Here is a 13,576-nt window from a genome sequence, read left to right as displayed (position 1 = left end):
ACCTCCTCGTCCGGACTAACTTATTAATCCAAATATTTTCAACTTATTTACGATGAGCAAAATGATGTTGCAAGTTTCTCATTATGACATACTTGACAGAAATAGCAAATACCAATTGATCTTTTTGAGCTGAATCGGACAGAAACAACCTTTGGGCATATGCAAATGAATATCAAAACATCTGTTAACCATTATTTCGAGTTGGAAAAATATCTAACTATTTGAAAATTGAAAATTATAAAAAAAGAGCAAAATATATCTTAATTTCGTATTTGAATGTTCCGAAATCAATCAAAGTCGTATATATACATGTATATCCGTTCAGTTGCATAAGGTTTAATTCTATCTCATTTTAGCTTACCTACTATATAGATAATGTGTTGTTGCCTCAATTGAAGTCAGTGATTTGCATTTCTATTAGCAAGGTAAAAATAATAGTATTGCCCCTCAACAAATTATGAACCCCAAAAATAAGTCCGAACTATTTACGGAAGAGAAGGACATAAGTGCTGTTTTAAGCATCCATTTTAATTCTTTTGGTAAGGATATCCCAATTAATTGTAATATGCAAGATGAGGTTAATGACTTTCTGTCGAGTATTGATAACGACGAAGTTTGTCCTGATTCAAATATTTCAGTAAATATTGGTAGATCACAAATTGCTCCAATTTTAAAAAAAACCTTAAGTCGCGTAAAGCTAGTGGCATCGATGAGATATAAATGATACTTGTCACCCGTTAACTAATTGACAATTATCAACATTTCCCCCAATACATGTATGTTCAATATTGTAATACCGCTATCGGCTAAACTGGCCAATGAAATAGCTTCGATTTTACATGAAGAGAATAGATTATATATGAAATATAAATCACGACCGATTATGCACACACAAATTATTTTGATACAATTATATTGTTTGCACATCAACTTTTGTTTCAATTAGATATTGCTATTCAAATGTTTGATTATTGATGTCTGCATGCTTGTTCGTGCCATCATCTGATGAAATCTCCATTATGAATTTATTAAACAATGGAAAATGTCATCAACATTCAATATTTATTCAAATAATGTAAATTTACTTCAAACACCAAACAGTTCATTTTATATCTGTTGATACTAGCTGACAGTATCATTTTGTATTGAAGGTAAGGCAATTGAACATACATTTTTATACATATATTTTTAATAACTTAAATCCTTGGTCATGTATTTTTTTTGGCGATTACTATCTTAAACATATGTCATTGAGAAAAGATTGCAGATGACGTAAAGCTTGTTTCCCAGGTGAATGCAAAGTTTCACTTTCTTTACTCGCGGCAAAAAAAAAAAATCAATCTCAAATTCATACTTTTGAAATACCTGTTTCAAATATTCTTAAAAATAATGTATCTTTTGCAATACATTTGTATTTAAACGATTATAATGTATAGCATCGCAGTTTTTGTTCTACCGTTTAAAGCTAGTATCAATGTTTTGGATTTACAAATATATTTCGTCCTCGGGCAACACTGATGAGATAGCGCATCTGGTGCAGTAAAATTGATACCGTTTAAGATTATTGTTACCACTGGTTCGACTGTTGCTTCCCGCGGCAATCACCATCCAAGCATGTTAAAATCTCCAGTACTGGCATGCAAATACGGCTATTGCTCTATAACTAAAAAGGACTTACAATAATTAGTTATATCTATCTATAAAGTCAACGTTGCCTTGCAGAGTTGAAACCTCAGTTTCTTTATAATTTCAAACTTCATATAGTGGACATTATAAGAAATAATTGCTATATTTCATTATAAGATTGTCAGTATCAAAGTACTGACTACTGAGCTGATGATACCACCGGGGACTAATAGTCTATCTGCAACGATATCGACCTACTGAGTACTATAAGAAATGAAAAAAAAAAATCTCACGTTATAAATTTCATGTGTCCGAAGCGCTTTTCTAGACTAACCACACAAAAAAAAAAACCGGCCAAAGCCGAATATTGGAAACCCAAGAATGTATAAGAAGCATATTTTTTTTAATCAAAGAACGTTTCCTTCACGCATATCTTTCGTTTCTTGTACGGGCTTAGTTCAGGTTATATTAGCTCTCAAAAAATTGTATTGGTTACTAGCCAACTTACTAGCCAACTTATTTTCGCGAGCGATTTATTTTCGCGACTTTCGCGAGGAGAAAAATAACGCGAATATACATCGTCGCGAATAAGTAAATCGTTATTAATCTACATCAAGTAAATAAGAAAATCGAGAATTTTAAAAGGCGCGAAATGGACTAGAATGGGTAAAACGCGAAATAAAGTATCCGCGAAAATAAGTTGGTTTACAGCATTAAAAATCAATCATTTACAAAAAAAAAAAAAAAAAAAAAAAATGGATCGATCATCACCGAAGAGATATAACTTTTCAAAATTGTCATTTGATGCAGTAAACTTATTAACATGTCAAGTTATTATTAAGACTTAATTAGCCTATATGTACAAAGCAACAGGCCTGTGGCGAAATGTTCGTAGGTAGCCTGTTATAAGAAAACACTATTTATCTGATCCACATCTTCTTTATTTTTTCAGTGGCGGTAATAATTTTTCGTTCCATCCCTCATACAATCTTTATATACAAATTTATTGCTTACTTGTATTTCACAGTTGTGTGTGTCATGTACTTTTAATTTTCCCATTACCTCTTTTCCGAATTATTCCTATTCTGAATTTCATAACAATTAACGTTTATCAATCAGTTTGCCGCGATCATTATAACCACCTTTCTAGCTGTCTTTTATTATTTGTTTTTTCCCATTCATCGTATTTTGTACTATTTTGATCTCTTGACAAATAATGTTAATGGAACGTTGAAATATTAAACCGATAGCAATAACCATGAACCCGAGAGCAACATCAAATGATACGGAAGCATAATGTACTTTTCATTTCCAATTTTGCAGATATATCGTGGTTCACATCAAGCTCATCATTCAGCCACTAAACCCAAATCAACAAGAAATATATAATAAGTAAAAATGTGTTATGTGAAGAAGTTAATTGAGAGTCAACTTAAATATAGATCATGACCGTGTAGGTCGACAGGGTAAGTCTCTCTCGCTATGCATGCACCTCTACACTTGGTTTACAAAGTCATTATCGAAAATGAAAAAAATATCGGAAACATATTGACATATACATGTATATATGTAGGATTTGCATACTTTCTGTGTATTTGTGGTTTGAATTAGCTTATAAATATAAAGAATCATATAATGTGGTAGGATTTCATATTTGAGACAACTATCAAAGTACCGTGGATTATAAAAATAATAGCGTGAACCATACGGCCTTCAAAATGAGAAATACCATAACGTAAATTCAGGTTTGTAAGGCCCACCCATGACAAAATGTGAAACAAGTTAAACGCCAAAAAAAAAAAATCGGGCTGATTTTTGACAAATAAATTGCAGACTCCTGACTTTGGTCAGGCACATGTTGCGGGGTCAAACCGTCTTGGGGCACTTGACTCTCTCCTTAATCTGGTTCAATGATATACGGCAACTATTCAACATACGAACAAATTGTAATTAGGTATATACAAATCATATTTTCCGTGATTCCGATTTTTGCAGTTAAAAAAATGTTTGATATTAGGACATATAAAAAAGATGTGGTATGATTGCAAATTAGACAACTCTCCACAAGAGACCAAAATACACAGAAATTAACAACTATAGGTCACGTACGACTTTCATCAATGAGAAAAGACCATACCGCATAGTCAGACCCCGAAATGACAGTGTAAAACATTTCAAACGAAAAAAACTTACGGCCTAATTTATTTACAAAAAGTAAACGAAAATCAAATATGTAACACACAAACAAACGACAACCACTGAATTACAGGCTCATGACTTGGGACAGGCCCATAAATACAGAATGTGGCGGGGTTAAACATGTTAGCGGGATCCCAACCCTCCGCCTAACCTGGAACTGTGATGTAACTGTACATTATAAGATCGAAATATAAAAATCAGTTGAAAAAGGCTTAACTCATCAGATGGATAAAAATACAAATACTACAAATACAAGTCGACACGGGCGGGTACTTGTACATCCCAAAAACACAGGACACTAAGTACATATCTGAGAGTACTCGCAGTTACTGACAGCTAGTTCAAAGCCACTAACAACAAATTAAAAAAAATCATGCATCTGAGACTAAATAATCAATCAGTACATACCCAACTTGAACATCCAATGGATTTAGTGTAAAGACGTCATAAGCAGTCAGAGAAAAAACATGACCATGTGCAATGCCAAGAAACAAGAATCGACAGATTGTAGATCCATGAATGTGTATATGTATATGTTACAGGGAATTTGTGAAATCTGGGATTTTGTAAAATCACTGAAATTTCAGGGAATTTGTAAAATCACTGAACTAATTAGTGATTTTATAAAATCCCTGATTTTGACTAGTGATTTTACAAAATCCCTGAAATAATTAAGATCTTTTTTACAGATTCACTGATTAAATTCAGGGAATTAGTAAAATAAAGTTATTCATTTTTATTAAGAATTTCTGTGAAAAAGCCTACAACAGTAACACTCAATAAGTTTGAGGTTAATCTAGCCTTTATTTTAATATTAAGTGAGCTGTTTTCATGCACTATACAACTGACATACTGTAGAATAATGGCTAAGGCACTGATGTCTTTAAATCAAGAACAAACATACACACAAAAAGTTACTTCAAATAATTGAGGTAAATTTAAAAATCAACATATAAAACCCGTAGGAAAATATGATATCACTACCTTGTTTGAAAGAAAGTTGCTGTTTATTATAGTTTTTTTTCTGTAATTACTATAAAAAATAAAACCAATTATATAAAAAATTTAAAATCAAATATAGAGACGGAAAATTAGGTTGATTGCTGTCATAATAGAAGAAAAACACATATGTTAGGTATAAGAAATTGAGTGGGTTAGGGTATGTGATCCAGTGGCAAATATTACATTCATATCAGAGCAAGATCATCTTATTGCTGCATGAAATTTGATATATAAAAAGCAAACAAGTGTTGTATTATTAATTTGATGCCTACAAAATAACATTGATATTAAAAAAATAATAATAATAAAGACAACAGAAAATATAGGTAAGAATAATGTGTTTTGTATACTTGCATGTTTATGAATAGGTTCTAAGCAAGCAAAATAAAAAAAAAGTTTTACTTACTTTGGTCATATATCAGATACATATATTCTATCACAAAGGGATATAACCTTGAATAAGTGTTTAAACTTTCTCTCTCGTGTAGGAATGGAGTTCTTCATTACGGAGATTTGATCAAATCGTTTAATAACGCTTAACACAGATGAAGATGTTTTAAAAATATAATGTATGTCTTGAAGACAAGTACAGCATAGTTCAGAAAATTGACATATCAAAAGGCCATGGTGGTAGGGACGAAATGGTATTAAAAGTGCGCAAATAGAAAGTGTGCAAATGTTTCTTACAAAGCTTTAGAACTTTACAAGGAACTATGAGAGGTGCTAACTAAAAAACAACCGTAGAGCTGCTACAGTAAACTAAAGGCATTGTCGTTAAGTATAAAATAGGCAAAGATTTAAAATTTCCGAAGACAAGTTGATTTGATTCAGATATGCATCAAAAAGCAGATAATTTTGTAACAGATGTCACCCAAACTTGTCATGCTAAAATAAGTAATAACAGTGGTATAAATATCCGTTTATATGCTTTGTTGGTCATTATCATTATACATTAGTGCTAGCTCATAGTGTTTATTAACGAAAATATGTCAAAATCATCAGTGATCAGTAGTATTTTTTTAATTAAAAAAAAACACATTTCTAATAGCAAGTTTTACTTAATTGTAATCAGGGATTTTACAAAATCCCTAGCTCTATTTTCAGTGGTTTTGTAAAATCCCTAACAATTTCAGGGATTTTACAAAACCACTGGAACTGTTAGTGATTTTACAAAATCACTGATTAGTCCAGTGATTTTACAAAATCCCTGATTTTACAAATTCCCTGTAACATATATACCAATAACATTTAGTTTGCTTTAAATTTACTGATAACAAAATCAATATTAATACCAATAACAACAATATTCAATGACCTAATTACAGTGTTGAATTGGTAACCTTTTAGAATAAGTTTATTTAAAGGATCGATAAGTTTACCAGGATCGTTTCTAAATTTCCGGCACGGTAAACAACATTTCCGTAAAAATGTGGATGTGCTATCCCGTTTGAAATAAGTTTTCTACAGGTACAACCAAACTTCAAAATCAAATCTTTATATTTATGGAAGAATTTAGTAAAGGTAGTCGATCTTAAATTTGAGGATAAGGAATAATAGTTTAATATGTTGAATATCAAAAGTTTTTTGCTGTTGCAATTAAACTCATCATAGATACCAGAATTGAAATTTTTATATCTACGCCAGACGCTCGTTTCGTCTACAAAAGACTCATCAGTGACGCTCGAATAAAAATAAATGTTAAAAAAGCCAAATAAAGTACGAAGTTGAAAAACATTGAGAACCACAAATTACTAAAAGTTTTGCCAAATACAGCTAGGGTAATCTATTCCTGAGGTAGAAAAGCCTTAGTATTTCAAACATTCAAAGTTTTTTTTAACAGTTAATTTATAACTGAATTCAATATTTGAATGATTTTGATCATAGATTTAAATAAAATCTTTTAATACCAACTAATTTTCCATGCGACAGCATCTTCGAAAAGGAAACAATAAGATGGACATCTTATATTATTTGAATTGGTTTCATTTTGTCATAAATATTGTATCTCATTACAGCATTACCTAACAGATTTGTTCAAAATGCGACCAAGATTTCTGAAAATTTTCAGCATTATTTCCATATTGATTGAGTTGAGTATTGAACAGAAAGCAAACGACAACTGGAAAAAAGATGCTCTTAGACAATACTATAACTTTTGTGGTACATCAAAATGTATTGGTAACGGCAGAAACAATTCCAGTACTGAACATAATCTCATAACGTCAATTTGCAATAGTTGCTCTTGTACGTTTGATTGTATAAAACGTGGAAACTGTTGTCCAGAGATTGAATTTATATTTCCTAGTAGAATATGTAAAAACGAAGTATTTTATGACAAATCTATGCAGGATGTAAACATTTTAAAAATAAACCAAACTGATCACAAAGTTGTTAAAGAATGTCCTGCGCACACTCCGGATGACCTGCATTCCAAATGTAAACGAAAGAGAAATTTAACGGAAAAATTGACTACACTACCTGTGACGTCATTAATCAGCTTTTTGACATATGACAGTATATACTGTTCCGAGTGCAATAATGATAGTTACAACATTCAATCATGGTTTCCGGATTTTGAATGTTCGGAAATGACTGATTTCAATATTCTAAGTTCTTTAACTGAAATAGTTGAACTTTCTTTAGAAAATGATTGTATCATTTTAGCAAACAACCAGAACCTGCCTGTCCAAATATGTATTGACAATCCAACCGTTTTTATATCAGAATGCAATCAAACTGGCACATGGCTTTCAAGCAATGACGCAATTTTAAACGCATGTCAATCCATAGATCAACCAATCGGAATGTTTCGAAATGTATTTTGTTACATGTGCAACCCTCCATCTGGAAACATTGAAATTATAACAACGTGTTTGCCAAGTGATTCCAATGACTACTCGAAACTTTGCAACAGTACCAACCTTGACCGAAGTATGTATCCATTCAAAAACAGATATTGCTATTTTTGCAATATCAATGTAACAACAGAATTCGTGAGTGATATTTTTTATAGTGAAAATTCTGCAAGAATGAGTCATGTTTACTATATTTTTTCTCGATACTGTAGCTCTGGTTTTGTTTTGGGAGCATATGACGACCAACATGTGGTAAATTCCACATTTGATGTCGAAGAAACTCTTCCATATGAAACTAATGCAGTTGATAATACAGATCATTCAGTTTCGTTCACGAGACAATCGCAGTATACCATCACTTGTCCGAGCAGAGAAGTTTTCAGTTTGTTTTACAACATAAATCAAATTAAAACTGAATCAAAGTCGAGAGGCTGCATGTTTCAAATCGAAGACCCAGATAGTATGATGAAATGCTTTCGTCAAACAAATCTTATTAGAAATTGTCAAAATCCGGGATATTTCACAGAAACCTACGATATGATTGAAAACGCTTGTCTTACTTTTGAAGATAAAAACCTAATGGCTTACAATGGATATTATAATATTTTCTGCTATATGTGTAATGAATGGGTAGATCTTGCTCATTTTTTCTGTTTGGATAGAAAATTTCAAGAACTGTTGAACGTAGGAACAAATCATTGTGATATAGTACCGTCTAATAAATACATAATTCAAAGTGTGTTTTGTCAGCTTTGTAAAGTAAGTGACTATAGTTCGTCAGACAGTTTAAGTTACCGTTCTATGTTTATGTTGACGTCATATGATAGCTACATACACGAAGATTCAGATCCAATGTGTTTGCCAGATCAGTTGTTTGACAAAATAATGGTAAGGTTTTTACTCGATAGTGAAAAAATGGCGTGAAACAAAGACTGACCTCTCTCTCTCTCTCTCTCTCTCTCTCTCTCTCTCTCTCTCTCTCTCTCTCTATATATATATATATATTAATTAGTATAATGGTAAAAAACAGGCGTTCTAAATACTTCTTTGTTATTTGCATGTCTTTTACCACACGATTGTAAGTCGAATACATCAAAAAGTTGAAACTGTACAATTAATACTTACAGTAAAGAAGGAAATAACACGCCAGTAACACGTCAGTAGCACGTCAGCAACTTACACGTTCGTAGTCAATACTATTGATGTTATTCAAAAGAAAAAAACGAAAGAAGAAAAATTACAGAAGCAAAAGTAGTATCATTAGAATAAACTCGCACATTTGAAGATTGACTGGCATATAAAAAACCTCAGAAACTACAAGGGACCTGAAAGATAAGCCCAATTGACCGAACGTACACTATGCCATAGGGAGTTGGAACTTAAATGTTTGAATAATTTATATGTTATGAATATTTGAAAAATAAGAAAAACAAAAACAATGTGCATTCCAGTACACAAAAATGTAGTAAAATATAGAAAAGAACTACAAATTATACGTATGAAATTTATTACATTCAAATGATTTTTCTTAAGAGCAATGAGGCTAACTTTTCAAAACCCAACAGACGTATATTATACTCGGACGATTCATCAGATACCAAATGACTAAGTTTTGCTAAGTCTAAATATATAGGCCTCATTCGAGGAAAAGAGGACGGAATTATGGTAACGCATAAAGGACATATCCGTCGTCATCTATGAAGTAAATATTTTATAACTCGTGATGATGTCTGTTAAAATTTTGAATGGATTACTTCATTTTAATCACTTGGAACTCTCGATTGAATAGCTTCCTTGCAAGCAGAAACCGTCTATCATTCTGGTCGATATTTATATTTTAATAATAATAATATGTTTGACTTGTATAAAAGAAATTTTTGATTTCCCCCAAATAAGTTGCATTTTCAAACATAAACGCATTAAAAACATGCATTCAAAGTGCAAATTTGGATGACTACTACAAAAAAATGCAAACCAGAAGACTTTGTACGCTTGTGTGTCACAGTTGCCTAAGTTCATACCTATTATCTTCTGTTCAGAGGGCTTGTTTAATGCCATACACGTTGCAGACAATAAAAGTTATCAAGTGTACAAGGATTATAATTTATAACGTCAGAAGCGCGTTTCGTCTACATAAGACTCATCATTGACGCTCAGATCAAAATAGTTGTAAAGCCAAACAAGTACAAAGTTGAAGAGCATTGAGGACACATAAAAGTTGTGCCAAATACGGCTAAGGTAATATATTCCTGGGATAAGAAAATCCTTAGTTTTTCAAAAAATTCAAAGTTTTGTAACAGAAAATTTATAAAAATGATCACATAATTGATATTCATGTCAACACCGAAGTGCTGACTACTGGGCTGGTGATACCCTCGGGGACGAAACGTCCACCAGCATTGGCATCGACCCAGTGGTGGTGTAAATAGTTATCAAATGTACCAGGATTATAATTTATTACGCCAGACGCAAAGACATGATCAGTAATGCTTACTTAATATACTCTACGATTAAATCAAGAAGATCATTTTAGAGCATTCAGTTAATGTTATGAGTCTGCAAAAACTATTCTTACCCAAATATTTTTTTTACCCTCAGCAACTGTTACAAAAGTTTAAATTCGCCTTTTGAGAAATCATATTTCTTTTCATTATTATACGTTTTATTCCCGAATAAGGTTATATGTACACTAATCATTGTTTTGAATTCATTTCAGAAAACTTGTAGAGACTTGAAGTGTAGTCCAGGAAAATTGTTATCAAACAACACATGCATTCCCCTACTGAGGACAACCACCGGTCTATGTTACATATTTGCTGTTGGTTTCGATGTTGTAGTATACGATAACAATCTTGACGGTAAAGACAAGACCTTGTTGAAAATTATTGGCTCTGAAGTGTTTGATCATTTGATGAAAAAGTTGCCTGAAGCACGGTTATATCAAACTTCGAAAAACGTTATGTCTGAAAGTTCCTGTAGAAATCGTAAAGCATTATTTTCAGGGTATATTTATTTAGGTTTGTGCGCAGAGGAGAGAGTTGATAGACTTCATACAGAAGAAAAGCTATTGCAACTGGTAGATTCAACTATTAGAATTAACACAAGTAAGGTAGCTGCTGAGGTTGTCTTAAAAAGAAACGACAAAGCTTTTAATTTACCATCATTGATAACGAGCCTACAATTTTCAGACGTGTGCATTTTCCAATCCAGCGTATTGTCGTCAGATGGCTTCCCAATTCATTATCATGTCAACGACCTTCTTCTTTGTACACAAGTTGAACTAAGCGAAACAGAATATGTAAAACAGAGCAGTGAGCGGAATATCCTTCTCCAAATCAATGGCGAATCCTTAGGACCAAATGATTTTTTAGTAGTTAAAGAAAATAAGATTCGGGTATGTTCTGAGAAGTATATACAGGCCGTATCTAATATTCCCGAAGAACCTATAGATACACCTATGCTGGTTGTGAGACGTATTTGTAATATCATATCCCTTATATGCTTACTTTTAACATTGATAACCTATAGTTTGTTCAGAGTACTCATGACAGTCCCAGGTCAAAACAACATGACGTTAGTGTTTTGTCTGATTTTAAATGAAATACTTTTCCACATACGATTGTATGAGATCAAGGGAGATAACGCATGTAAAATCATTGGAGTTCTTCAACACTTTTTCACATTATCGGTATTTACTTCGTTTAATATTTGTACGTTCCATATTTATCGAGTTTTTACCAGTTCATTTTCAAGAAACTTTAATTCTAATTTTCATGTTGCTTGTAAGTACAGAGCGTATGTGTTTGGACTTCCAACTGTTATTGTTACATGCAATATCGTAGTTACGTACACTATCGAAGGATCGATTGGATATGGAGGAAATCTCTGCTTCATTTTACTGAGGACAGCCGTGATTGCTACATTTTTATTCCCAGTTGGATGCATTCTCTTGTCGAATGTTTTTATGTTTGGAACTGCGATTCGCCATATTTGCAACACTCCTAAAGTGTCATCTGAAAATCAACCACGCGATAAAACGAATGATGTAGTAATATATTTTAAATTATTTGCTATTACTGGATGCACTTGGTTGTTACAGTTTATTGACTCTTTTTTGCCGGAATCTGTCTTTTCAATATTGATCTCGATTTGTAATTTGCTTACTGGATTATTTATTTTTGTTTCATATATATGGAACAAACGTGTCTTCAAGCTTTACAAGTCTTTGTTCACGGGAGAACAAGACGGACAAAGTTGGAAATACAGAAAGGATATTCAGAGTCAACCAACAAATGACAGTCATATAGAGTCAGGGAAGGACTATCTAGATAAAACGAACGGACACACAAGTACTCGTTTATAAAGACAGAAGTTGTCACAAATTTGTACAATTAATATGCAGTTATATTTCTGAGAGTGATCTGGACTAAGATTATATTGGAGCTTATGATTCAGCAACTTACAAACGAGTATCCAATAACTTCTTGTTATAAAATGATTACTAAAGTGTCTTGAACATTATGAGCAGGAATTAAGATTCTTAAATAGGCAATAACCATGTTATACTGATATGCTTTATTCATGTTAGACTAACACAACAAATAGGTTAATATTGTCTAAATGCAGAAGGAAATGTACAATAGAAACACAGTTATCTATCTCATTTGTTTTTAGGAAATCCATCATTATGACTAAAGATGTCTTATCGTTAATTTGAATATACCTTTTCTGATGTAACATGGTCCCAAAATAATCTTAGATACTCACTCAACATGAATATATTCAAAAATTCAGTCACACCTGTTGTAAGGAACCACGTAAGGGAGAACAAGTCAACAGACCTTACGTAATACGGTGGTTGTTGGTGGTGGAAATCTATTTTATTAGTGTTCTGTTGTTTATTTTCTATTCCAGAAATCAGTCTTTGTTTTTTTGGGTATGCATTATTTCGCATTTTGTCATGTCGGTGCTTTGTTTTAATAGTTGACTTTATGGTAGCATTTTTTTTTCATTGTTGAAATCCATATTTTATTGTTGTTTATGTTTTCCATTCATGAGGATTTTGTATTTTGTAAGATTTATGTTTTTTTTTGTTTTTTTTTCTATGATAAAATTATAAAAATATGAGCTATTTATGTGCATCTTTAAATATTTGTCTGGTTTTATAGCTAGCTTAACATCTCCCTTGTATGAAAGTTGCATTGAATTCCGTTATATTGATATCAATGTGCGATCAAACAAATCGACATAAATGTTAAAAACGTCTCAAATTGGTGTCAACATTGTGTAATCCTAATCACTATAAAAACAAATAACGGTTTGCAAAGAGAAACACAAAAGGGCATGTAGACAAAGAACATAAGCAAAAACTATAAACAATATTCAAAAATCATAGCACAATATCACAATGACGGGATGTATAAGTACCGTCATATGTATACAATCAAAAATGAAGTAAACGGTAAAGGATAAAAATATAAAAGCACAAAACAAGTAAACTTTTATACGTAATTAAAATGACAAACAGCGTCAGTACCTAGAATCTATTTTTGAAGATCATCATGTATTATTTGTGAAGTCGATACGGAACATTTACTAACCAGGTCTTGGTATTTTCAGACGATACGTTCTTGATATAGCAATGGATTATAATATTTCTGCTCATACACTGGTGACTTTTTATAGAGTGAGAAGCAGATGCAAGTTTTGAATACCGACTGAGTTGGGAAATGTATATTCCATATGCTGGTGAAGTTGGTATCAGTTAAGATTGGGAAAATTTATAATTTCAAAATTAAAATCGTATTGCCTATTATAGATTCTGGTATTGAAATGACCGCTTATGTCAAATTCGAGGTTTGTCTTAAAATGTCTTGTATCAAGTCAAGAAAATG

The 13,576-nt window shown here is 32.1% G+C and overlaps 1 protein-coding gene across 1 annotated transcript; it reads left to right on the top strand.

Annotated features, from left to right (window-relative positions):
• The first annotated feature begins 2,892 nt into the window (after positions 1-2,892).
• Positions 2,893-13,177, top strand: LOC143072692 (uncharacterized). Its single transcript, XM_076247762.1, has 3 exons — positions 2,893-3,092; positions 6,843-8,570; positions 10,399-13,177. The coding sequence occupies exons 2-3, from the start codon at positions 6,867-6,869 to the stop codon at positions 12,043-12,045; spliced, it is 3,351 nt and encodes a 1,116-aa protein (XP_076103877.1). The 5' UTR covers positions 2,893-3,092; positions 6,843-6,866; the 3' UTR covers positions 12,046-13,177.
• Positions 13,178-13,576: the final 399 nt, after the last annotated feature.

Source organism: Mytilus galloprovincialis, chromosome 4 (genome assembly GCF_965363235.1).
Source record: "Mytilus galloprovincialis chromosome 4, xbMytGall1.hap1.1, whole genome shotgun sequence".
In the NCBI taxonomy this organism is placed as follows: domain Eukaryota; kingdom Metazoa; phylum Mollusca; class Bivalvia; order Mytilida; family Mytilidae; genus Mytilus; species Mytilus galloprovincialis.
The sequence above is the reverse complement of the archived record's forward strand: the minus strand, read 5'-3'. Positions and strand labels throughout refer to the sequence as shown.

What these genes read in the sequence shown, in the direction of transcription:
- LOC143072692 (XM_076247762.1), top strand. Translation starts at nt 6,867, where the DNA reads ATGCGACCAAGATTTCTGAAAATTTTCAGCATTATTTCCATATTGATT. An exon ending in AGTTGTTTGACAAAATAATG is followed by an intron (nt 8,571 to 10,398) that starts GTAAGGTTTTTA and finishes AATTCATTTCAG; the next exon opens with AAAACTTGTAGAGACTTGAA.